The 26684-nt window shown below is 42.6% G+C and overlaps 2 protein-coding genes across 5 annotated transcripts in view; one reads left to right on the top strand and one right to left on the bottom strand.

Moving 5' to 3' along the window:
• The window catches only part of COL4A2 (collagen type IV alpha 2 chain), a 137129-nt gene extending 124226 nt beyond the window's left edge, over nt 1-12903 (bottom strand). Inside the window, exons 1-3 of one of the 4 annotated variants that reach the window (XM_015621895.3) lie at nt 12808-12903; nt 12327-12430; nt 12129-12189 (exon numbers count right to left, since the gene is read on the bottom strand). In XM_015621895.3, the coding sequence (XP_015477381.1) occupies nt 12129-12189; nt 12327-12370 (105 nt within the window). In that variant the 5' untranslated portion in view covers nt 12371-12430; nt 12808-12903. Of the gene's footprint in view, nt 1-12128; nt 12190-12326; nt 12431-12691; nt 12777-12807 lie in introns of those variants that run through there. The other 3 variants (XM_015621906.3, XM_015621915.3, XM_019006268.2) reach the window with 3 other exon arrangements.
• Nucleotides 12904-12984: 81 nt separating this feature from the next.
• COL4A1 (collagen type IV alpha 1 chain) overlaps nt 12985-26684 on the top strand; it is a 120181-nt gene continuing 106481 nt past the window's right edge. Inside the window, exon 1 of the mRNA XM_015621928.3 lies at nt 12985-13151. Within this exon, the coding sequence (XP_015477414.1) occupies nt 13089-13151 (63 nt within the window). The 5' untranslated portion in view covers nt 12985-13088. The remainder of the gene's footprint in view (nt 13152-26684) is intronic.

The raw sequence follows: 26684 nt of genomic DNA, 5'->3' as shown, positions 1-26684 counted from the left end.
GCACAGACAGAGATACACAGGACATACAGCTACAAAACCAGGAAATCCAAAAGATGTACGTGATGTTAAGTCACTCATTATTACCTGAGGGAGGCTTGAAAAGCAGAACTTCAGTAATGATTAACATGAAATCTCACTGTCAGCAGACACTGGAAGAATTTCTATTAATTGTTACCCTGAAAACTAAATCCAGTCAATCCTATTGTGTTCTGTTGCATCCCACAGCAACTAACAGAAAAGGTCAAATGCTTAGAGCCTGACCCAAAGTATGCTTAAACCCACTGATTTAAAGGGGGTTTCTACAAACATGTTGCACTTTAAAACCTGACTGAAAACATTAGACCATTTGATAGCACACACTAAAATTAGAATTTTCTTTTGAAGACATCATGCTGTTCTGCTTAAAAGCTGGTAGCACGAAATTACTCTCACAACACTGTAGTAATTATTAAAATGGAGCCAGGGAAGTATTGTGTTTTTCAGCTTTAATTATTTACACTCACAGCAACTAGTCACATGTCCTTAATAATTAGACAGAAAGACAGAATCCATGCAACAATATACTGAGATCCCACACCACTAATTCTTTACAAATCATGCAGAATGTACTGTTTGGAAACATGTCACCTTTTGGGGCATGTTTAATGCAGCACAGAGATTTAAAAAATGAGTTTCAAGTGAGCCACCTTGGGTACTGTGTCTGGCCTGAATAGCTGAAGTCGCAGTGCATTTGTAAAAATCTGCTAGAGGAGTTCATTAGGAAAGTTCCTGCTGCAAAAACACACGGCTTGCTTAAAGTAACTTTCATATCAGCGATGTAGTCAGCTCAGTAACCTGTAGGGGTGGCAATGCCACTCTGATACATTTCTTTCCTTGTTATTTTCAAAGCTGAGATGTTACAGTTAATATAATGCAACTGCAGCAGGGATGTGTGTACTGAATGCTAAGGAGGAGAAAATGGTTAACCTGCTTACAGACCAACAGGGAGAATGAGTACCCTCTCCCCTGTATGCTGGGCCAGGCAACACACACCTCCTGCATCACACAGAGTGGGACATCACTCACAAATCAGCAGATTTGAGGATAACACCAAGCTGTGTGGGAGTGTCGATCTGCTGGAGGGTAGGAAGGTTCTGCAGAGGGACCTGGACATGCTGGATCAATGGGCTGAGCCCAACAGCACGAGGTTCAACAAGAACAAGAGACGGGTCCTGCACTTTGGTCACAACAACCCCAGTCAGAGCTATAAACTGGGGGCAGAGGGGTTGGAAAGCAGCCCAGTGGAAAAGGACCTGGGGGTGATGGTCAACAGCCCGATGAACATGAGCCAGTGTTTCTCCACGTGCCCAAGAAGGCCAGTGGCACCTGGCCTGTCTCAGCAATAGTGTGACCAGCAGGACCAGGGCACTGATTGTCCCCCTGTGGTGGGGCCACACCTCCTTTGTCCTATCACTACATGTCCAGATAAAGTTTTTATCCATCCCTCTTTTAGGCTTCCTTTAGGAAAGGAAGGCTGACAGTTTTTAAGAGAGTCTGCAGCTCTGCTGTGGAGGCTGATGGACATGATGCTCATGCTTGAAGAGCTACAGGAGTTCCCAGCAAACCCTATTTCCAGGGTTTCTCAGCCTTGGTCGCGAGCTCTGTGCTGCAGCTGGGCTCCTCAGGGAGCAGCTCCCTTCTTCTGTTTGTGAAATGCTGGAGCTTACCCTTTCCTCAACTCTCCAAGTCTTCTGGTATTTGTCTTGATGCCTTTGAACATGCAGAGATTTTGGGAACAGATCATCAGATCAAAAGGTCAGAAGTCTTTCCTGCCTGTGCTCTGGAGCAGTTTTTGTGTTTGTTGCTCATTTGAAAGATGCTGGGACAGCTGATGCTACTAGTGAGACTCTCTGCAAAGGCTAACCACACTATCTAAAATTACATTTGGTTCTGAAGTGCCAGAAAAAAAGGAAATTTCTTGAAGCTATGGCAAAACTGAGTTCATCTTTTACCCATGAGGAAAAAAAAAAGCAAGCAACAACCTTGCACTTTTATTTTAATTCACCATTTCCCCATGTCCTTTCTTAGGAAAACTACTCACTTTTGACAGTAGACAAACTTGGAAGTAGGAAGATACAGTAGGATTTCTGAGATTAAACAGCAAGATTTCTGCAGGTGAAACAATTTCAGGTCAATCTGACCACAAAAAGACAAACAATGGTCAAATGGACAAACCTGGCTTATTAACTACTGAGAATAGGATTTCCTCAAAGAAAAGACTAAATTTATATTTACAGAAATGCTGGAAACAGTGGGGGATCTTTAGATGACAATCAGATAATTTTAGGATGGTCCCTGTCCCTCTGTTAAATAAAAAATCATGTTTTTTCTGTATGTACATAAAGGGGTTTGTGGAGTTTCTGCAAAGTCAAATGGGGTTGTCCATTACCTGCAAGAGCACTGTAATCTCTCCACAGACTGTGGCTGCAGGATAAGCAGTTAAACTGCTTGACAAGTGCATTTTTATATGCTTTTGTTTTTTTCTGAGGATGATGAGCTTTAATATCCCCAAATTAATTATGCTAGTCCATGAAGTTATGTGGCTTGTCTTAATGGAACATTCTTTTTAGAGCCTAACGAAAGATGAGTAGCCTCAAGTCTAAGAACACGTGTCCAGGGTGGATCTCAGTTTCCCCCTCATTCATAACACGATGACTGTACTTCAGTTCCTCTCTCCTTGTTTACACATGTTACTGACTTTATTGAAGACAGTGAATGATACATGACTAATATGGAAATCATGTTGAATGAAAATTAAATACCTTGAAGAAGTAGTAAAAATTACATCATCCCTAATTTGAGATGGTATAGTTACACTTGCAGATGACAAGCCTCATGGAATCCACCTCATGGAAACTGGATTCTATACACAAAGAGCTCCCAACATGCCAGTATGATGTTTCTGGCTGCCTGTGATTTGGTCACAGAAACTGCTGTATATTTTCCCTTGGAAAAAAAGAACAGACCAGTTCAAAGCATGAAGCAGTGCAGGATCATGCAAGCACGTTGCTGTAGGGCTCACAGGATTCGTTACTCAGACAAATTCAAGACTACAGTCACAATCTTCAAAGTGATTTATGATACAGCCTCAAGCTACCTTACTAATCACCCATCTACTCACTTGTGACTCTATGTGATACTGTGTCCCTAAGGGACAAAATGAAGCTCAAGCAAGAGATTAGAGTTGTAAAAGAAGAGGTAACATTTTCTTGAAGAATGGCTACTATATTATCCCCTTGAAAACACGAAAACAATTATTATGAGCAAGTAACAACAAATAGAGTTCAAAGTTTCCCCTCTCAGACAGAAACATAATCAGAGTAGTGTTGGGCAGATCTTGCATTGGATGGATGGTATAACATGTTTAGATCTCAATTTGATGACATCTTTTTGGTGACAGTGCTGCTCAGTTATTTTATTCCATTCTTAGTTAAAACTCCCCAACACAATAATGCATATGAGAAATGAGAGTGGGCCCTGATTTCCAGCCAGTCAATGTCAGTCTGAGGCACACATGCTCCATGTCTGCAATAATGTATTAAGGAGCCCTGTGCCCCACAACCTAACCATCTGTACGGTTTAGCTGTCAGAATGATCTCATGAATGCCTTCAGCCTGGGCTAGGGAGCTTTCACTTGCTTTGCCTGCAAAGACAGTTTTGGCCATGGTGCAGGAGTCAGCATAATGTAAGGAACACAGGCAGTCTCTAAGGGGCCACCCTGTTTTGGAAATGAAGGAGGCTATTACTGTTATGGACATGGACAGACTGTGCCAGCTGACCGCAAGGCAGAGAATACACCTGGGACTCTGCGGTTTACTGTAAGGGACACAGCCAGAGAGGAAGCAGCCTCTATGCCTTAGTGAGTTAAGAGATAACAGATGTTCTGGCTACTTCGTGGGCACGTAAAGAGGACAGAAGATTTGGACAACTTTACACCTATTCTTACCACAACCCCGCAAAGCACCTGGTGGAAACGTAGCCTGAGCCCCACACTGCAAGGAAAATGTTTACATTTCCCCATTCACTTCCTTCTTCCAGCCAGTGTCACTTAAGATTTTCTAAGTTTCATGCAGAGATGTTTGGGCTGTTTCCAGCAGACTGTTTCTCTGGCTGCTGGCTTGGGGAGATATGCAGGCTTCCCATGCTCCGTGGCCCCAGCGGCTATTCCCAGCCCTGCGCGGGAGCAGCATTCCTTTCTGCCCACTCCCTTTGCCGAGGCTCAGCCCAGGACACTCTGGCAGCCCTCGTACACAGCTCCACTCTCCTCCCGGAATTGCACCCTGGAGTCTCAGTACATGTGTTCAGGATGCCATGAGACTCAGACCAGGTGTCTGAACATCAATTACACGGGGTCAGTGAGGCTGCAGCTTGAATGTGGGAATGCCTTTCCTCATCCATATGCAGCAATGCCCGGGGACTGCACAGATGGAGCAGCAGGAGTCAACACTTCGCTGAGAGCAAGACACACACAAGTGCGACAGGGAAAGCCTGCAAAGCTTTCCCAGTTTCCTGTGACTACCCTGGAAAACGATTCTGCTCCCCGCAGCTGCAAGGCACTGCAAGCATGGGCAGGACCTGACAGTGGAGACCCAGGTGGTACAGGCAGAGAATTGACAATTTGTACGGATGTCTTTTTCCCTTCTTTTTATCTCCAGTGAACAGGTTTGTTTCCAAGCCTATGTTTCCACAGGGGGCTGGGGTGTGCACCAAGGGGGTCAGCTCTGTGTTGCGCCAGGAGCTGCAGCCTCCAGAGGATGGGCAGAAGGGCAGCCACACTGCTCAGGCACCAGTGGCAGGTACACAAGGTCCTGCAGTTCCATCGGATGTAAAAACTCATGAGCTCTGAGCTGCGCTTTGTGAGAAGCCTTAAGCCTGAGGCAGTTAGTTGTTTTGTAATGACACAGACTAGAAGATGACAAAAAAACCCACCAAAACCCCCAAAAAACCCCTAACTGCAGAACAAAACAAATGTGCTCTATCTAAAATATTTCAATTTGCCCAGCATTCCTTTTCAGTATACAGCCTGATTATATATTCAAGCAATTTTGGTCAGATCTTTAAAGGTCTGGTGAACTACAAAGGAAAAGTTTACTTGGAATAAAGGATTTATTATTTGGCTGCATCATCCAATAGTGAGAAGAGGTGTGGGTAGGATCTGCAGCTAGGACCTGCCAAAAATAAGCCAAGCCCTATTTATCTGAATGATCTTTGCTTGCTAACTTCAGAAAGCTAGTTCAAAATATAGGTCGGGATCATTTACAAATAAATAGGATGCCTGAAATATCCCAGTAAGCGTGCATCCTTGGTAACTGATATGATCTAAATGTTCTTCTGATCTCGTGTTTCTAAAATAAAAATAGAACTTGTTAGTAAATTTATATTGGAAATCAGGGAGTTTTCTTGACAAAAAGTCCCCTGTTGAGGAACTATTCCTGGACAGATAGAACAAATGATGCTGCCCTTTCAATTAAAGGCTCTGGTCAATTTTTAAATTCTTGCTAAAACATGCTGATTTCCATAAAATTGCCACAAATTTTAAACTTACACATCTGCTTTTCCAGCTTCCCAGCCTCCCTGCAGCCAGCTGGGCCGCACCAGGACCTGCTGGCTGTCTCTGCCTCAGGCTGGCTCCCCTATCCCACCCCAGGGGAGCCCCGGCTCTGCTCAGCGGGCGCGGGGCCAGCTCCGGGTGCAGCTGTGCTCCCAGAGCGGTGTGAAACGAGCTGTGTGGGAAAAGGGCTGTGAGAAGCGGGGCTTCCCCCTTGGCCTGCCAGCAGCCTGGGAGCTCGGGCCGAATGCTGGGCCTCAGTGCTGAGCTGAGCTGTGGTGAGCTATGCCTGTGCCAGGCTACCCCAACCTCCTCCACCTGTGGGCAAATACCCCAGCCTGGCCTGTCTCCATCCCCATGGCCATGCCCTGCCCTCCAGGGCTGTGTCTGCCCTTGGTGGCCACCTGGACCCTTGGGAGGGTACAGGTCCTGCCCACCTCCCCACCCTGTCCGTGGTCTCATGCCTCCTGGCTCCCCTGCCCATCTGGAGCAGCAGCCCACTCCTGCCCAATGCACAACCACACCACCCCTCATTCCCAGGAAGCATGAAAGTAAAGGCAGAAACTGAAAAACAGCACAAAACCAGGTGCGTTCAGAAGATGCATCAGCCTAGTTAAACACTGTGACTGTCAAAGAGGGAAACTGCAACAAAAACATGATTCTACTGAAGTAGGGCAAATTAATCACACAAATGCAAGTTTGCTCATGAACTGTGAGAGCATTTTTCCTTACTACACATTGTTTCTAGGGTGTGAAAACAAGGAGCTACCTCTGCATCAAATCAGCACCTCCAGCTTCCAAATGGACAAAAAAGGGCACGTAGAAACCAATAATGTTGGTCCTTGGTCACTCAGAAATGTTTGCATGATAAAGATCACATACTTTCACTGTGAGCTGAGTCAACTGCTGCTATCAACTAGGTGCTGCCATTTTAAAGAAAATAACTGTTGATAAACATCAGGAAATACTGCAAATTTCACTGTGCTTTTTAATCCCGAGGAGCAAACAGGGTACTGCAAATAAAGCAAGGCAGGGGAAGATAAGCTACCTTCTTAGGCAAAATGATGTAAGCTACTAAATTAACATTGAACTCTCAGAAGAAGATCTTGGATCAGTATAATATGGTATGAAGAATGTTGAACTCCTTGGCCAACTTTTGTCTTGTCAAAACAAAAGCAAAGAACTAATTAAGAATAATCTGGTCTCAAACAAGAAATGTGTTACTGCAAAAAAACCCCAAACCCAAATTAATACAAAATGTGCTCTGACCCACTAAATTAAAATATTTATAACAAATGTGTTTGCTTATAGTATAACTGAATAAACCACAGTGCAGCTTTACATTTTGGGTAAGGCAAATATAGTTGGACCTACAAATAATTTCTTTGTGCAGGATTTTAAAAATACATAATAGGTTTAGTATCATACTGCATAAAGGCTTCCTGTGGTAAAATTACTACACAATAAAACCCAGATGTCTTACCTTAAAAGCTCAAGGAAAAGCAATGCTGAATTTCTGAAACTGCTTCAGCTACTTTCAGAGGCAGTAAAAAAAACCATCAAGATCATTTTATTACATGACAGTTTATCTTGTCAGGGATCTTGTCTCTCAGTAACAACATTTTAACTCTGAGAATTCTGGGAGGCTGACAGAACTCTCTCTATTCTGCTACCAAATGCAGCATGACTGTATGATACGCCAATTAATAACACAACAAAACAGAATTAACTTGAATATATTATAGTAAGTGTTATTTGAGCATAATTCTGATCTATAAAGAAGAAAAAGTGAATAAAGAACCTATATGTGACTTTGCATAGAAAGTTTAAAACACATGGACACATGCAAGAAATTCCTCCTTATCATCACTAACTTAGGGCAGATACAATATTTTGCTTTTGGCATAACCTGTGTTTTGTCCTTGCATGAATAACTTGAATCAGTTATATGATATGCAGGATACGACTGCATACAAAGAATAGACTGATTTTTTCCACACAGATGTAGAGCAAATGACTCTTAAAGAAATCTCTCAAGAAAAAATGATTAATTAGTAAATTAGAATCAGTATCAGTTTCATAGGCATGGCACAAAAAAAGAATTTCAAGGAAGAATTTGAAGAGTAACAAGGAAAAGACACATTTAAGGAACTCTCTTAATGATGAGTGTAGCAGACAGCGCACAAGAAAGGAGAGACCAAAAGTAAGGGATTCAAAGCTATCAACCCTAACTCCATTTCTATGTGTACAATACTGGCTGTGAATGTGTTTGTCTGGCTGTCATCATATGATGCTGATGGGAGAAGTCATGGCTCTTAAAGAAAACATCAATAAATTCCCACTTGAGCAGCAGTCCTGCTGCCCATCCACAACATGATACAAACTCTGTGACCCTCACCATCGACACAGCACTGCCAGACCAAGACATGGCTGTTGACTGCAGTGAAAATGAGAGGCTTTGCCTCAGGCAGCTGCCACCTCCTGCATTTAGGATTTCTCATAGTTCTTTAAGAGAGCTGCCCCTTCCTGTCAGCTCCAAGACTGAACATAGAAGAAGTCCTCTCTAAACTACCCAATAATTCTTCCAGGGTTCAAAGAAATTTTGAATAAAGCAATCAGATGTCCCCAGTCAGGAGGTTCTGCAATAGCAATTTTTTCAAGATATCGTTATTCTGTCTGATTTTGTCATGGAACACCGCTGTTACTCAAAGATGAGCCCAACTATACACTTATTTAATCAGACATATATAAGCCATGTCTGTCAGTGTGGATATACCTCAAGTGAAGTTGTTCTAAAATGGGATTGCAATGTATCTTTTTGGGGAATCTCCTAGGCTATTTCTGAAGCAGCCCACAGGCATAGAGCCTGGTATTTCCAGGAAGAGGTAGATTCACTTTGCATGGACTAAGTAAATAATGTGGCAGATGAAATCAATACATCAGATTGATGCCTCCTTCCTAGATCACCTGGGCAGTATGCCTGCCTTATCACATTTTTCACACTGTTATCCCAGTGCCTACATTTACAGTACACACATTAAGCAGGATGGGCCAAGTGATTACTCCACCCTGGCTTCTTTAGCCTGGAAATCCTGTGTAAATGTAAAAAGTCCTCCTGTTTCAACCAGAAAAAACTTTCCAGATGGAATAAAACAGGACACATCTGGGAAAACCTGGATGAGAGATAGCCCAGAGCACTGACACATTTTAACTAAGAGCAGTAACTTAGGCATCCATGTCAGTAATCTAATTTCACTATGAAAACAACAGAAGTAATATATGGTACTGTTGTTTTTATTTTCTCTTTTAAAGAATTATTGCTTCCCCCACTTGATGACATCCTCCATGATAAATCCCCTTATAATTCTCTTCACTTCTATGAGATTGTATCTCATGCACTACCTTCAGCTGTTTTCTTTCTATATGTCTATATATGGTTAAAATAACAGTTGTGATCTGTTACTTGCTGTTATGTTTTGCAAATTATTCTGTTATGTTATTCAAAATTATTCTCTCTCAATTTTCTTTCTTTGATCTGACAATTATTTCCTTCTTTGCTGGGATTCAATTGCTCTCACCTGAATATAACTTGGAAAAAGAGTAACTTTTGTTAGAGGCAGTTTAGAAAATATACTAAGAAGACACCAATAAAATAATCAAATGTCACAAAACGACTTAGAAGAAAGTGTTCTTTTTGGAAGACAAAAGAAAAAAAAGTCAGCATTAGCAGAAGATACATTGTCTCCAAAGAGAAAAAAATAAAACCCATGAACTATATTTTTGATGTAATGTATTAGCAGGGACAGAAGGGGAGAAGAAATCTGTAAACTTGGTTGAACTTCAGGTAGTTAATACTACTTAATTTTATTTAAGCCATGTGAATTATTAAATCTACAATTCAGAGTGGTTCCAAATTTATTTGAGGCCTTTAACATCACCATCCAATGTACGCCAGAGTGCTAAAGATAACTGCGCCTGATCCACTCCATTTGGCTGTCTGTCCTGGCACTTCCATTCAGGGACTTCTCTTCCTTAGTTCTTCAAGCCTGCAACAAGCATCCTCTTCTTTTGCCAGACACCATTTTTTTTTCTCTCCCAGTTCTCTAATATCCTGAACATCCTCCTTTTTCTTCCTTTCATTTCTTTTTCTGCTGAGAAACATCCATCTCCCTAACAGCCAGCAGCAGCCTGCCAGGCAACACATTCAGTCAAACTCTCCGAGTTCCACTCTTTCCCTCTTTCCTGGCCTTTCCTTAATCTCCCTCCAATTTCTTCCTATGTGCCATTTTTCTCATTCAACATGACTTATGTCCAGCAGCTGTAACTCATTCACATATATATGGCTGTCAAAGTCAGCAGCTCTGCCTCTCTCATTACAGGCAGAATCATGACTTTTAAAACCTGGTCCTACAGACTCTAATAATTCATAGCAGTTTGTTTTTTTTTAATTCAAGCTAATAAAACACCTCATAACATTAGCACATTGATCTGTGTAACAAACAGAAGATCCAGTGTGACAAATGGGATTACAATATAAAGAATATGACTGCCAGCAACTCTTGAAAATATTCAGGTACTGCTGCCTCCCACTGACACCCACTTCATCACTTTGCAAACATATTTGATCAGAGTGGTCACTGCAAGGAACAAGCCCAACCCTCCTCCCTCCCACAGCTGCCTGCTAACAACCCCATGCCAGCCCAGGTTTCTGTGAATACAAGTGATGATCTGACCCAGGATAAAGTTAGCTCTCACCCCTCTTCTTTTTTGGGGTAGTGATTAGTACAAACAAGGAATTTTCCAATTCAGTTTGCCACACGACTACAGAAACACCTGGGCTGGTTAAGGGAAGGAAGCAGCATGTGAATGGAAAATAGGATAAATACTGTGGTGGCAGTGAAGCTCAATTTTTCATGGAAACATGACCAGATTTCCCCACTCACATTCACTGGGGTATTTTATCTTCTACACAGTCGCCACCTTAGGAACTATTAAATCTAAGAAATTAAACCTTTAAGGAAGCCAGTTTACTTTTTCAAGATTCTCTGGGAAAACCAACATGTGGAGATCCAAGCAGCCATGATCAGACTGCATCCATTAACCAAGATATCTTTAACACCTCCTCAGTATACCTCTATTTTAACACCCCAGTAGTCTACAGTAAGAACATAAAGGAGAATTAATTAGTCCATGCTATAGCTAAAACTCAGATATTGTGCTATGCACACTACAACTTCATAAAAGAAGGGTCATAATGCCACTGGTTTATGTCAACTGATCCCAGTGATATCATTACTGGGCACAAAACATTGCCAGTTATCATCAGCCTGCTCTGGTTTCAGTAGCACATGGTAATTTTATCATCCATTCAGCACTATGCAACAGAACAATGTTTGTATCTAAATGAGGCAAAGACAAGCAGCACATGACACTTAAGGTTCTTGCTCCTGTCCCTTCCCACAGGGCAGTGGGTCTCCAGCCAGGCAGCTCTTGCTCAGGCATGATGTGGAGAGATCAACCCTCCACGTGGGCTGACGGGCAAGTGCTGTGTGCCAGCTGCAGCTGGAGTGCAGGATTATTGTGTGTCACAACACCTGCTGCAAAAGCCCTAGTATTTCCCATTCCTTAACATAGCATTTCCCATACTTAACACAGTATGCCACAAAGATGTGGCCTATCATCATGCATCTGTATGGAGTGGAAAGTCAAAAAGTTGCAGACAGTATGATTAAAATATGAGTAGGATAGCTTTTGAAAAAAATGTAATCAAGGTCCCACTAGCACATGACCACAGAGCCTTACCCACACTTGTGGCTGACCAATAAGCACAACCACAAGTCAAGCCTACCAACCTCAGTCTCCTATATTCAGGCCTGATCCAAAATCTATTCCCATTAATGACAATCTTTCATTAAACTCACTTTGTAGCAGGCAAATGTTGCACTGTCTTATACATCATCTCCCACATCTTTCACATCCTTGTAACAATGATGTAAGAGTTTAGTAAATTCTGCTTACATCAACAACTCCGGTAAACAGCTGCAACTATATGGTACATAACACCTATTTTTGGATTTAACAATTTCATTTAAATAAAAATTTGTTTATAAACGCTGACTTGTAGAAATAAGCTTCACAGTCCTCGGGTGAGGTTTGTATGTAACTGGAGACATTTCACCTGCAGGTTAACTTTGGTAAAATATTCCTTAGTATCTACAGCACTGCATTTTTGGTGTGTTTCTTACAAAAATAAAGAAATTGTTTGGTTTGTTTCACTACCAGTTTAACAAATTACTCAATTTGAGCAAAATTAACAGTGGAATACTTCAAACACCCTGACACTTGAAGCATTATGCTTCTCTTCTGAACATCAGTTTGTTGAAGGCAGCAATCCGTAAGGCTAGCAGAGATGATTTGTTAGTTGTTTCTTTTAATAGAAAGATAGATAAGCCATTTGGCAAGGAAAACGCAGTTCTTCACTTATTGGTACAAGGAAACTGCTTTTTCCTCCTCTCTCAGTAAAAGAAAACGTTTTACTTACAGCATGCACTTTGACGGCCGACAGCACAACTTCCATCAGGATCAGCAAAAGCCCCGTATCCCTGCAGGGAGAGGTGAATAAGGACGATATTGTTTTAAGCTAGTGCAAAACAAGCACGTGATAACGCTCCGCAGTTAAAGGTGACAATACGACTTTAAAAAAGTTCTTTCCAGAAGTCTACCGAGCGGAATTACTTACTGACAAAGGAAAAAACGTGCACTGGGAAGCTGAGAGATGTCCATTTTCGCTCCTTCCCTGGCCGGGGGCTCGGCTCAGGGCTCCCTCCCGCTGGACGGCCACCCCTGTAAGGCAGAGAAGAGCCCGCTCGTAAAGCCGCTCCCCCCGCCGGAGGTCTCCGGGCTCGGCGACGCCGCTGCCGGAGCAGGGAGCTGCCGGAGCAAGGGAGTGGCGGGGCCGGGCTCCGATCCGGGGGGAGAGAGGGCTGTGGCGCCGCGCACAGAGCGGTGCCTGCCGGGCGCGGACCCCGACGGGCCGTGCAGAGCCAGCGCCCCCGGCCCTTGCCCGGCCCCTCCCGCCGCCCGCTCTGCTCTGCGCTGCCGTACCGTGCCCGTACCGTGCCCGTGCCGTACCGTGCCCTCCCGGGCGGCCGCGGCGGAGTGCGCCGAGGAAGCGGCGCGCCGCCCCCCTCCGCCCGCGCCCCCCGCGGCCCACCACACACCCGCGGCGGGGACGAGGAGGCGGAAGAACTGTGGCCAGCGGCGAACGGGAGCGGGCGAGGTTGCGTCCTCCCAGGGTCCCCGCCCGGAGGGGAGGAGAGGGGGGGCTGCCACCGCCCATCGTGTACGGCGAGTCGAGTCCTTCGCCGCCGAGGCATTGCAGGCGCCGCGGCCGCGACGGAGAGAAGGGACGCGCATGTGGGGCCGGCCCCGCGGAGCCCCACTCTGAGTCGCCGGCGCTCCGCCGCCCAGGGACCGACGGCGCGGTGCGGTGCGCGGCAGCATGCGGCTCTGGCTGGGCTTCGGGCTGCTGCTGAGCGCCGAGCTCAGCGCCGTGTCCGCCGCGGTGAGTACGCCGGGGCGGCTTCTTGGGGCTGCGCGATCGGGCGCACACGCGGGACCCTCTCACGGGGAGACACGGGACGGGGAGGCGGCGCGGGGCCTCCGCTCTCGGGGCGCTGGGGCAGCCAGGTGGGCTTGGCGCGGATGCCCGTCTGCCCCGCCGCTCCGCGGGGCTGTGCCTGCTCGCCGGCCCTCGGCGGGAGCGGAGCGGAGCGGAGTGGAGCGGGACGGGCGGCACCGCGCGGCGATGGCAGCGGGGGTCCGGCGGGGACGGGCCCCGCAGCGCTCTCCCACGGCCCGGCACGGAGCGCCGCTGGCTGGGGAGGGAATGGAAAGCAAGCACCCACCCGGGACTGAAAACTAGAGAGTTGTGTTTCCACGGTAAAAAATAATAATTTAAAAAGTGGAAAAGAAACAATATTTATATTAATGATAGTTCAGAGCTGGCTGCTGGTATTCAAAGTGCTGTGCACGCTGCCTTTGACCCCCGCGATGGGCAGTCGGCTGGGGACTGGGAAGGATCATAACGTTGAATTTTGGCATCTTTCCGGATGGAACTAGATTGTGGCATAGACTTGTAAAATCGAAAGCATGCAAGTAGTCTGAAAGTTTTTCTAAGGGAGCTAATTTTATCACTGTGATAATAGCTATTAGCTGTCCTTAAGTCTAAAGGACTCTCCTTCCTGGCGCTCCTGAAGTATTTGGGCTGTTCCTTCTGTATGTCTAAGTTGACAAAGTAATTTGAAATAGCTTATCTTTTTTGTGTCTCCTTGTTTCTTTGAATTTGGTTAGGGTGATACTGTGTTAGTGAAATTCAGGTGTGCAGAAAACTTATCAGTAGCTGTAGACACATGGTTTTTTGTCATGCTTCCTGCTATACATGTAAGATCTTGTATTAACATTTCAGTCAACAGTGGAGGTATGGGAAAGGGTTATTTTAAGCTTTTCTGCAATTTCAGATGAAATTAGGTCCTATAATGAATTTTGATAGCTCTGTGTGACCAATGGGATGGTATGTATGTATTGAGTCAACTTAAGTAAGCAATGCACTGAACTTCTGATGTCTTGTCTGTTGATCCTAGGTTGATAATATCAGGCTTATTGTGATTGCAATAAATCACTCAGTGGTGAATCCTCTCAGGCAATTCACCCATCACTTGGCATCAAGCTGATTAAACTGTATTCCCTTAAGGTTATAATCAATTTTAATTAATTAGAATACTTTAAAGTAAACGATATACATTTGAGTTCTGAATTTGGTATATCTAGAGATAAAAATACCTATCTGTAAGATACATTCCCACCTTGTGCTGGAAAGTGAAGTCATTGGGTAAACCATGACTGTCAATCAAAGATGGAAACTATTTCGGGATGAAGTGTTTATTAAAAGAAGATACAAAGTTTAGTATCAGTTGTACAGTTTGAGGTCTTCCATAGTAACTGTGAAGAGGCTCTGTTCTGGAAGTCTCCGGCATGTGCTGGATAAATGATTCCATTAAAATCAAGATTTCTTAAAATTTACCCTGAAGCTGTTAATTATATTATGAAGCTATTCCCATAATTAACTGTTCTTTGTGTGTTAAACTGACAGTTCCTCATCAGTGCCACCAGAAAACACAAGTATGCAGTGGAAGTTGATCTCCTTTGCAGTTTTATTGCCTTAGATAAACTTTTAGCTGTACATGGGTGGCCTTTCAATCAATTCAGTTCTGCTGGCATTGTCCCCAGCTCCACACTGTTGCCTGTCACTAGGAACCACACAAAAGGTGATGGAAATGGCTGTTAGCCTGCACCATACCACGTGTGGGTGGCAATCCAGAGACTGCTCTTTGGAGATCCTTGAGCTGGGCTGATGCCTGTGCATGATTGTGGCAGGGTAATGTGAAGCACTCTACACCTGGACAGCACTTCTGCTTTTGGAGAGCTGGCAGAGCTGACCCAGTGCCCACATTGTCCTCAGGTGAACATGTTCCCACTGTTTACATTTAAAGACTGGTTGTATTAGCAGAAGATTGTGTGGTAGGGAAGATTGTAGCAATACTCTTTGCAATAGGCTGAATGGAGCAACCACTTTTCTGCAGGTAAAAAGAATTATGCTGGTTCCTTCCTTCCCCAAAGTAGCTTTTATTGGCTAGGTTTATTTTATTTTATTTTATTTAATTTTATTTTATTTTATTTTATTTTATTTTATTTTATTTTATTTTATTTTATTTTATTTTTTATGGCAGTTGTGCAGCCACAGTCTTCTTAATTGTACTGTGGCATTCATCACAGAATTGGTGAGGCTAGTGGGCACCTTGGAGATCATCTAATTCCAACCCCTTGCTCAGAGCAGGGACAGCTACAACAGGCTGCTTAAAGCTGTTTCCCACTGAGTTTTGAATATGTCCAAGAATGGAGACTGCTCAACCCCTCTAGGCAACCTGTGTCAATGCTTAGTCACCCTCACAGTAAATGTTTCTTCATATGTGCATCGTGGTTGTTCTGGGCTTGAGACCTCCATGCCTGTGAGCACAAGCAAGTGTGGCAGAAGCAGCTCATGTTGTGCTGGTGGTGGTGATTCTTCAGTCTGTCAGGGCTGACAGAGTGAAAAATTGTTTTTATCTCTGACATATCTGTGATTAAATACATACAAGGAGATTTGGAAGGACGGCTCTGACAGAGGCATTTGACATAGCAAAGCCAGCCCTGAGCCAGCTTCTGTCATGGTCACGTGCCTCAGTGCATAAAGCAGGAGCTGCTCTCTTGCAGCTCCCACTGGTTTTAATGTGCCACTATAAGGTGCCTCCAGATGTGACACTGGAAGTTTAGTGTTCCTTATTTAGATCAATTATAATGAAAATAATGATTATAGCTCACCTGGGCATTTGTGCTGTTCTGCATTCTTCTCAAGAGATTAATTTTCAGGTTACAATGAGAGCAGAGTGGAAGGCCAGGCAGTAGATTAAGATGTTTCCAGGTCAGGATAAAAGACTGCTCCCGTGAGACAGTTACAGTAGAAACTTCTTTTGATGGATCTCTGCAGGAGCTCTCATTTCTGACACTCTCCAGGCTGCCATTTCCTTTGGAGAAAGTCTGTTTCCTAACATTAGTACTGCTTGGTTGGGAGTTGACAGTGCCATGGAAATGCCTGTTTCATGTTTCGCTACCTTGTCTATGCTGCTGCAGTGCTGCTCCTTGTGCTGCATGCAGCAGAGTGAGATCTTCAGCTGCACTTGAGCCCTGGGTTGAGTCGCCTTCCACACAAGTGGACTGGCTGCCATGTAAACACTGGTGGACTGGAGGAGTTCTCCTGGCCACCACTGCTCAGCAGTGGGCTTAGCATTCTCTCCAAGCTCCCAACCAATCTCCCTTTTCTGCTTTTAGTCTTGGTGAAATGGGTGCTGGGACAGAGCTGAGAGCAGGCTCTATGGAGCTAATAGGGAAAGGCATGCCAAAACAGTGATAAAAGCATGCATAAATTTTTCCACAAGGGCAGTGCTGATTCCACTAGTGCTGCTTGAGCTGAGAGTATGGTGGCAACTGGGGGTGCACTGGTGGGAGGTCAGAAGGTGCCTATCCCTGGGTAAGCCCAGTATAAAGATTGGTCCTGTATGTGGCCAGGCAGACACAGCTCTGCTGTATTGTCCTCATGCCTTCCTTGCATCACCTCTTCTGTTTTTTACATTATATTTGGTAGTACATTCTGACACATGCAGTTAGGGGCCAAAAGCAAAAGGAATATAATTGCTCCCAACTAATCTGACCAATTTTTCTATTATTTTTTCATTGAAAGATGTGATTTACTGAGATGGAGAGGTACAGGGCACATAAACCAAGAGCAGATAAGAATGACCTGGGCTTTTGGCATGTGATTGAAGAGAAGCCATATGACTGACTCTGAATCACTGGTAGCATTTCTCTTGGGTGTGCTTTTACTAATGAAGTAAGGCAGGGATGGGCAGCTGCCTTGTGCAGCAGTTCGTGTCTAGGACTGCCATGTCTCTGATGCTGAGACATCTATTCCCTGAGGCCATCTAATACCCTTGTCCCTGAATGTTCTCAAGGACTTGACAATACGAAGAGCACATTCAGTAAACCCTGGCAAGTGTTAATTCAGGAGGGAAATATGGTCACTGGTTCCAAAAATATGGCCAGAAGGGGAGACCCAAATGATTTCTGAGGAGTGAAGCTCCTCTTGGGCTAGAAGGCTTCAGAGAAAAACAGAGAATGGGTTTGTTTGCCCCTGCCAGGCTCTGGTGCACTAACAATTTCAGTGCTTCCTTTTCCTCCTGTTGGAGAGAGATGTTTTGTCAGGAGGAGGTATGAAATCTGAGGTGACGGGGGGTCACCAGAGAGGGTCATGAGAGCTTGGGCAGGAGGGTCACCTTTCTGTGGCCAGCAGTGCTGGGGAAGTGGAGGAGTGGTGGGCAGGGAATAGTGACCCCCACCTGTCCCAGCAGTGGGGGTCACTATTCAATATACATACACAGAAGAATGCATGGGGCACTTCTGGGGACAAGGGGACAGGCCTGGTGACTCCTTGCTTCCAAAGGAATGTCTTTATACCTGTTTTTGTTTCTGCCAACTTCCCCTCTCCCTCTGGCCACTTGTACGACATCATGGCATGGGGTGCTGGAGGCAGAAGAGAAGGGCAGGATATTTTGGAAACATGCACCTGCCTGCTGCCAGCTGTGTTGGTGAAAGTCTCCCAGAGCAGTCAGTCCTGACTCATCTCCACAAACTTTGTCCTGGAGCCAGCTGTTGAGTGTCATCATACGCAAGTGCCTTTGTGAACAGTCATCCCAAGCTGCACAATTTTTGCTTCTGAGTGTTTGTATTAAATGCCTGCAGGACTACTGCAATGTTTCATTGCAACTTGTCTGCTTGGTGTTTATAATCCTGGGTATCACTAGCTTGTATAGTGTCTGAGGTTATGCTGGATGTATATTCTGTCAGTTGCCCTGATTATGTATTGCAATGTAGCACAGCTGCTGCAGGCAGCTAAGACTATTGTTCTAAAATGTCAGAAGCCTTCTTTAGGGGTAGGCTTAGGAATATTGTTCTTTTTATAGAACTAGACTAAACAAAGGAAGATTCAACAACCTCTACGCAAGAATAAATTGACTTACTTCATCAGTGTTTGAAAGTTACATATTACACCCTTCCCAGAATTTCCGCTGACTTTCCCATCATAAACACTTACCACCTTAACATCTTGCAAGATTTGATCAAAGAGAAGAATTTGGGCAAGGGCTATGATCTGAATGGAGGAGCAACCTGTGGCTTTAGTGAGTAGTGGAACACATGAAGTACTTCTGCAGTGTAATGATGTTTGTGGGAAGATAAATTTTTGACTTCTTTGGGTTATAACTGGTTGTAGTTATTCTTGGTGATTTAATGCACCAGAAAAGTATGTGGCATTAGCCCTTCAAGCCTCTTCATATAGCAAGCCTCTTTATACAGCTTTATAAGGCACTTTATATAGTGTCTTGGACAATGTGCCAGTAAAATATAGGACAAATTAAAACATTATCAATGTGTTTGAGATTGCACTACCATTATGCTGTTGTAATCTGAGGTGAGTTACAGTAAAGAAATAGGCAAATGTATTATTTATAGAGAGTATAACTAGTGAAAAACTAGTCTGTTTTTTACCCTCTGGTATGTACTAACAGTTATAGGATGAAAAACTGACTTTTTAATCTTCCATTATCTCTGACATATCCTCTTACAGAAGGAGGAGCTTGAATAAACTTTCTAATTTGAAAAAGAAAAGTACAGTGTATATTTTCAAAAGCTCTTCAGCTTCCAGTCCCTTGTACTTCTACTGTGCTCTGTTCAGCTCAGGGCTCATTTTTACCACTTTAATATCTCAAATATGTATTTTTTAGGAAACCTCTTAACATTGTGTGCTTTCTTTATATTTCCAATATGGGCAAAAAACATTGTAAGCTTTAATGTTGTATTAGCTCAGCTTAGGTGTTTGTGTGGTGGTGGTAGGAACTGCCCCTTTTCACCTCTGATTTTCCAAGTTATCAAGCATCTGAAAACCTGTACTTATGGGTTCTAATGAGAATTGTAGTCCTGCTTTGATACCTGTGCTGGGGTGTTTCAGTGACATCAGTGCAGTTCTGGTGCAAGGTGCTCAGGCCTGGATACAGACAGCAGGTGCTGTGGGACCCAGCAGCTTGGGAATCTGCTTGGGTGGAGATGAGTCAGCCACACAGCCAGCAAAAAAGTTCCCTTTTTTTTGGTTTGGCTTGCCTTACAGCCCCATAATATAATAAAAAGGACATGTCCAAAAATGAAATGAGGGAAGCCAAAGAAGAGCTGGAAAAGGATAGGTTTCCTTCTTCTTTTTTTTTTTTTTTTAATGTTATCTTCATATCTAAAGAATGCTGTTCTCACACATCTTCTGAAAAAAATGGCGTAAGATTTTTCATGCATGTGCCAACTTAATTTATAAAATATGTAATTGTATTTTTAGCAAAGTTATTCAACTACTTTTATGGTATTTCATGTAAGCTAAAGGGTTTCTTTGTGTTGATTCAAGAGAATCACTAATCATTCTCTGTTCCCCTCCTTTCCTATAGTTTTTTTCTCCCCATGTGCATCCGCTGCCTTCACCTTTACTGCTGCTGGCAGACAGCCTCTCGCAGGGTCTGAGGAAGGGTGTGCTTCTTCAGCAGAACAATGTGAAGGACAAAATACAAAGTGCTGTCAAGTGTGCAGAGTAAACAAATTGCAAAGTAATAATTAAGTTTCTTTCATCTTTTTGTGGCTTTCATCTGCTTGTAGCAGTGACAGAGAGACCACATTTTGACATGCAGGTTTTTAAGATGGCTGAGAGGGAACCAGCAGAAGAAATTATCAGAGTTATAAAATAAATCCAATAGTTAGTTTAATGAACTGAGATTAGTAGGCAAAACTAGAATATTTTAACTAAAAATCAAGTGAGTTTGGTCATTTGCATTCAGAAGAGATGCAGTTTTTTGTAGAAGACTGAAGCATGGTACAAACTATGCATTATCTTGTCTGTACATAATGTATACCTTACTAAGGAACATTTCAAATGCTACAACTGGGAAACAGAAAGTTTTTAGGTAAAGTCTGTCACCCCCATGGAGATGGCTGCCTGACTGTTAAAGCTGGAAGAGATGTGCTGAGTAGCTCTAGTTTGCAAACTCTGTGCTTCCTCTCTGAATTGAGATAAGGTGAAAGCCACAAATCAGGTTTAGATGTTGAACTTCCTCGAAAGGTGCCGAAGTCTGGTGGTGTTCCCTAACATTGCTAAGAAAAATTATTTGAGGCAAGTAACGTTCATCTCCTCTACCACCTTGAAACACCAGTGTCCAGCCTTCTCTCTGCCCATGTGTGTCTGTGCTGTGGGATTTATAATCTCTCTGGCTACATGGGAGGTCTGAGGTTTCAAACCTTCTTCTAGTCAAGATGCCCTCTCAATATGTCTTCTGTACATGTGGATGTTGTCTTAACACTGGGGAATGAACGTGGTAGAGCATTTATAAATGGTTTAGTAGGAGAAAGGGTTCTAATTCATCATAGTCATTGATCAATGCCATTTTTACCTGAGGATTCTTCCTATAGATAATTCACATCAGAAATTCATAATGAAGTATGTAATCTTTCGTGCAAATACTCACTAACTTAGTGGAAAATAATAAATTGTTTTGTTAGCCGGTTCTCTTGGAGTAGATGATTAGTGGGGTTCTTAGTTTAGTATACAGAAATCAGAATGAGAAAGCCTCTTTTATTTTTTCTTTTTGTCATGACAAATGTTTCAGTTGTAGCTAAGGGATAGAACAAATTAGCCCATTTTCACTGGATAACTATGTGCTGACTAGATATTGTAAGTCTTTTGGTCTTATTAGTCCAGTTGCTTATCCAGAGGAAAAAAACTTGTTTTCTAGTCTGCTGAAGGCTTCTGTTGAAATAATTACTAATTTAAAAACACTGAAACAAATCCTTAGATTGTAATGAAACCCAAATAAGGCTGAAAAATTACACTGGTATTGACTGATGGGGCTGTAAAGAATTAGAACAAAAAGTTTAAAGAGAAATTAGTGCATTCATACTTTGTATTCATAGTGCACATATTAAGGGAAAAATCAGCTACATGAGGGTAGATTCAAGCATTCCAGGAATTTTCATATTGTGCTTGAAGCTGGTCCCTTTTATGGCAATGGTGAGTCAGTTATCTGCTAGGAGAATAAAAAAAGATGAGTTCTGGCTGCCATAAAGCCAAGATACATGTGCAAGCACTAATTGTGGCCAAAACTCAGAAGACTTTTTCAGCTGTAAATAAACGTGTTTGTAGCAGTTTCTTAGAATAGGCAAGGAAGACTAAAGCTAAGTAGATGCTTGTAATGTGACAGCTTTACTTGAGAAAATTATGAGTAGCTTAAAATTGATTTTTTTTTTTTTTCTGAAGTGTATTGACTGGGGCTCTATCTTTGTTACAAACGTTTTTTGGAATTGACATGGACACTCTCAGAGAAAAGCAGGGAATAGCAAGAGGCATAAATGAAAGTGAGAAGAAAGTAAAAAGCTTAATACTATCTTAGGAAGTCTATGTTTTCATCAAGTTTGTTTTATTTTTTTTTTTTTTTTAAATGGCACAGTGATTCTGAGGAGTCAGGGCTTCATGATGCACCTCCAGGGGCCAGAGTAGAAAGCAGGGCAAGAAAAAACATCAGGAAAAAGGAAAAGAACCAAGTGCTAGAGCCCTGAACTTAGTTTTGCTTAGCTGGACAACAGCTGTGGGAGCTGGCTCTTGGTCCTGGCTGCTGCCACCAGTTGTGGGGACCCTCCAGCTGGCATTCCCAGCCTGGAAGGGGCTGTTCTGTAATAATTAATACTGGTAAGTATCAGCTGGGAGAAGACAGACATGGATTCTGGTGCTGTTAATTCTTACGCAATGTAATCCTACTGTCTGTGACTTTCTATTGCTATTTTAAAACTTACTTCCCAGTATGGACCTTGGTGATCCAGCAAATGTTGTACCAGTGCCTAAAGTCATTGGGTTAAATAATGTCTGGGCTCACGCCCTTGAGAATGCCAAAATAATAGTTCCAACCATGCAGAAAAGTAGATCCATCTTTCTGGGAACATGCCTTTGAAAATGTGCTCTGATTCACACTGGTCAGACAAACAGTGGATGCTGATTTCTGATGCATTTTCAAGGAATTATGTGCTTGGATGGGACAGAGCTTGTGATTTGAAATGGACTGGATGTGTCGTAAGCATAGAAAAGCTTTGAATGGTAGCCCCTGGGATGTGCAGGCAGGCAGCTGCTAACCTTGTAGTGATTGTAGCTTAGTGCCCTCTGTCCTGTCAGGTGCAGACTCATTTCCTCAAATTTGCTAACAATTTCAGCTTCCATTTAATCGATTGTTAGACTAGTCAAAGAAGCTATGAATGTGGAAAGTTTTTTTTTTTTTTTTCTGGAGTATCAAGGAGACCAGAGAAGATTATGGTAAAGGCAAAGGCAAAGAACTACATAGGTCAAAAATTAGAAAGATTGTTTTGTGAGAATGCTTCTTGCCTCCAAATAAAATCTTTAAAGGAGCAAGCCTAGCACCTGAGTGCCTTATACCCATTTATGTTCCTACAGCCTTTGCAGAAGTAATAAACAATAAAATATACACCTTCTGAAAGTTGTTTGTTCTAAATGCCTTCCTTGCATTCAAAATAACTTTCTCATTGATACCACAGGAGCTGTTGGTGCTAGAAATGATTTGACAATGTGAAAGCCAGAGGAAAAGGTTTGGTTCTCTAGATACACTACTTTGGATGCTGCCAGGCCTGCAGAAAAGGCAACTGTACAAAACACAAGTAGGATATTACCAAGATCAGCTGACCCTGCGTTAAGGCCTGAGATGGCATTTACATGGCCCCTGTGTAGTGAGCACAGGTTTTGGTCCAGAGTTTGCAAATTAACAATTCTGTGCACAATGTTAGTTACCCACACAATTTAAGATATATCTGTGCATTGACAGACATGCACATCTGGAATCTATTTCAGCAGGAGACTTTTAAAATTTGTTCAATGTCAATACATATATCCTTTATTTTAATAATTTCCTGTTGATTATAATTAAATAGTACCAACTTAACTTGCAAAATAGAACAGCATGCAGAATTTAATGCAGTGCCAAAACAGTCTGTGTAGTGAGTGTCTTCTGTTGAGCTCAGGATTATTTTAGCTGGACTCTTATCCTGTACCACATGGTTCACAAGCAATTCTTTGTTTTTTGTAAATCCCCATTCAGTGCCATAGATTAAAGTCTGAACATTTCATGGCAGAAATGTGAAAAGTTCTGCATTCCCCTCCCTGGGTCCTCTCAGATGTGTGCCACGATTGGAAGGGTAATGGGCAATTACATGGGATGGGTTTGCACATGGCACAGTGTGTGTCTGTATTGTCCAAGGGAAATTGTGAAATTGATTGATATGGGAGGCTGCACATGTGATTATGTCATGTTGGGTATTGTTTTGGTTAATAGCCCTACTTTTCTGATAAATGTGGTTCAGCTGTCTAACTGTCTATGTTTCATAGCTCTGAGTCCAGAGGTCTATAAATCATATCAAATCAGTCTTGAAAACAGAAGGAGACTTTTTGCAAAGTTGCATGTATTATTGTATGAGGTACTGCTGAAAATAACTGAATGTTGTGATGTGATTTAAACATGAGCCTTTTACATGAATTTTTTGTACCTGAGGACAACTGATGAATTTCTGTTAGGTAAAATGTAAAGCTTTTGTCCAAGACCACTCATTGAAACAGAATTTGTAAGTTTGCATGTAAAGTACTCTGTTTCTTGTGACTATTGTTTGCTGTGTTTGAAAGTATAAAGTGCAGAATTCCTGTGCTTAGATTTATAGTATTAGATGGAAGCTGCATTTTTAAAATCTGAGTCATACCATGCTAAAGGCAAAGTTCTGATGTGCATTCATAATTAACCTATCTCATAGTTGTCACTGATGATGGATAGTGTTTTGTGTGTTTCCCTAAGTTCCAATTGTTACTATCCTGATAGCCCAATATCAAGTGATATAATTGATAGGAATTAGTCATTTGACTAAACTTTGGTGCTGATGCTTCAATATCTCATTGGCTGGAGGAATTGTTTAGTGAACCATTAAGTGTAAAACTGTGTCTGATTTTGGAGAAGCCATCAGCTCCTTTAGGCTGGTTATTTACCTGCCTTTGTTTGGGAAGGTGAAAAGGGGTGGGCCTGTAAAAAGGCACTTTGTATGTTATGATGAAGGGCTGAGGTAGCAGCTGGGTGAAGAAATAATTTCGAGTGTATTGTTTGGGTAAGGCCAACAGCTCCACTTTGCCATTCCCCTTGCTGTGTGTGCTGTGCTCCCTGGGGGACAGGTAAGTGTTTCAGCCTGCTCCTTATACCTGCTTTACTGTGGGGTATGGAAAAAATCCAGCCTTTCTCTCCTGGCTGGTGCTTCCTACACATTAAGCCTTGCAGGTGAATCAACACAATTTGCCTTTTACCTGCTGTCAGCACCTGCATTTGAAGCTGCTGAGGCTTGGACTGGCCAGCAGCAAGGATGTGCTCCTGCAGGAGGAGCGGCAGAACCCACTGCCCATCATCCCAAGGGAGGGGCAGAGGAGTGCATATCAGCTGGTGGGCTCTGCTTCTCGAGTCAGACCCTTCACCTCTTCCTGTGAGCTCCAGGGTGTCCAGTGAGAGTCCATCACTGCTGGGACTGGAGAGGTCTGCTCTCCTGTAGAGCCTGAAGTGGTAGTGCTGCTCCATCCCTTCCTGAAGCTGCCTTTGAAGATGAACTCTCCAGCTGACTGTAGTAGGGAGCCAGAGCAAAGCCAGTTGCATCCCCTTCAAAACCTACAGGCCATGAGAAAAGGGAGGGAACAAGCTGTAAAAATGCCAGAAAATGTCTATATGATCTGTGTGTCTTTTCTTACTCTTAAGGTTTTTCAAGAATTTATTTATGGCATGAGAAATTACTTTTGTCACTGAAGAATTATTACATGCAGAGAAGTAGGTTAGTGGTCTTGACCAGCAGAGTAAAAATGAGTTTCATCAGCTTGGTCGTCTGAGGATGATTTTATCTTGACAGGCCTACTGATGGAAAATAGAGGCTGCTCAGATGTTCTGTGCCTCTTTTCCTCCCTTATAAACAGCCTTGCCCTGTTCCCCAAACTGAAAGTCCAAAATGTCATGTCTGTAATCACTTCATTTTTTCATCCTTGTTTCATTGTTGGGGCTTAGAGATGATGAGCCTATCATGACTTCCTAAAAACTCAGTCAATTAAAATATAGCACATGAAAATGTATGCTATTGTCTAATGTTGGAAGGCCTTTAAAAGCTTCTGGATGTGTTGACAGGTGAGAAACTACTTAGGTGTTGTGATCAAGATACATTACCAAGGGCAAAGTGTCTCCTCAGGCTCTCAGATGAGTCATCAAAGAGATTTAAAAAAAAATAAAAATAAAGACATTAATGAAGAGACATCTAGAATGTTATCAGTACAGTACAAGACAACCTTTTCTGCATAGTTTGGCTTTGTTTTTCCCCTGTTAAGAGGACACTTAAGCAACCTTAAAAGGTGGTGGATGTATTTCTTGGTACCCTAAGGTTTTCTCCTTATTGTAACTCTTAACATTGCCAAGGAGATGGATTACTTAGTGGTCTTTTAGTCTAGAGGTGATTGCAGGAAAGAAAAACTAAGAATGTAAGGTTGACTGAGACCTAAAAGTTCTGTAGCTGTGCCCAGCAGGTTTATTATTTCTGTTTTTTAAAGACAGCTAACAGTTGGTACAGATCACAGCATAAAGAATCCATGTCAAAGGCAGGAATACACATGGGCTTTTTTTGGAGGAAAAAAACCCAAAACAATCCAAAGGGAGTAAAAGGTGGATTTTGGTTTTTTTGAGTGTTTTGTTCTTGTTCTTTTTCAGGCCTTATCGAGAAATACTGGAAAGAAAAATTTTGGATAAAAATTCAAAAGAAATACATATTACATGTTTTTGTCTTAGAATAGTCAGTAAAGTAATTGCTAGGGTAATGAAAATGTACTACCACTGCACTTATATTTATCAGAATTTTTTCAGAAATTATAAATAGTTTGAATAAACAACTTCATTTTGGAACCTGCAGTATCAGCCAAGCACAATTCCTGTACACTGCAATCTGTACTGTTCTCAGTCCTGTGCAAAGTATGCTGTTTTGTATTGGCATATTTATTTCTTGACTAAGATCTTTTTACCAGAAGCATCTCCTTTATTTTTATTATAGAGTGAAGTACCTATACACATACTTGTTTCTGAAATCTTAATTTCTGTTTAGAAGTTACTGATAGTAATAGTGACATTTTATCTTTTTCAGCTTTTTTTTTTCCTCTGTTCTAGACAGTTGCCATTGGTGCCTACTCAGGGAAGTATGTGCTAGTAAAACCCCTCAGTATTACATGTAATATTCAAAAGTATTTTATCATTCATTTCATGCAAACATATCTAGCATGGCTCACTCATTTTAGGACTAAGAGATGCATTAT

The sequence above is a fragment of the Parus major genome, chromosome 1, assembly GCF_001522545.3.
Source record: "Parus major isolate Abel chromosome 1, Parus_major1.1, whole genome shotgun sequence".
NCBI lineage: Eukaryota > Metazoa > Chordata > Aves > Passeriformes > Paridae > Parus > Parus major.
The sequence above is the reverse complement of the archived record's forward strand: the minus strand, read 5'-3'. Positions and strand labels throughout refer to the sequence as shown.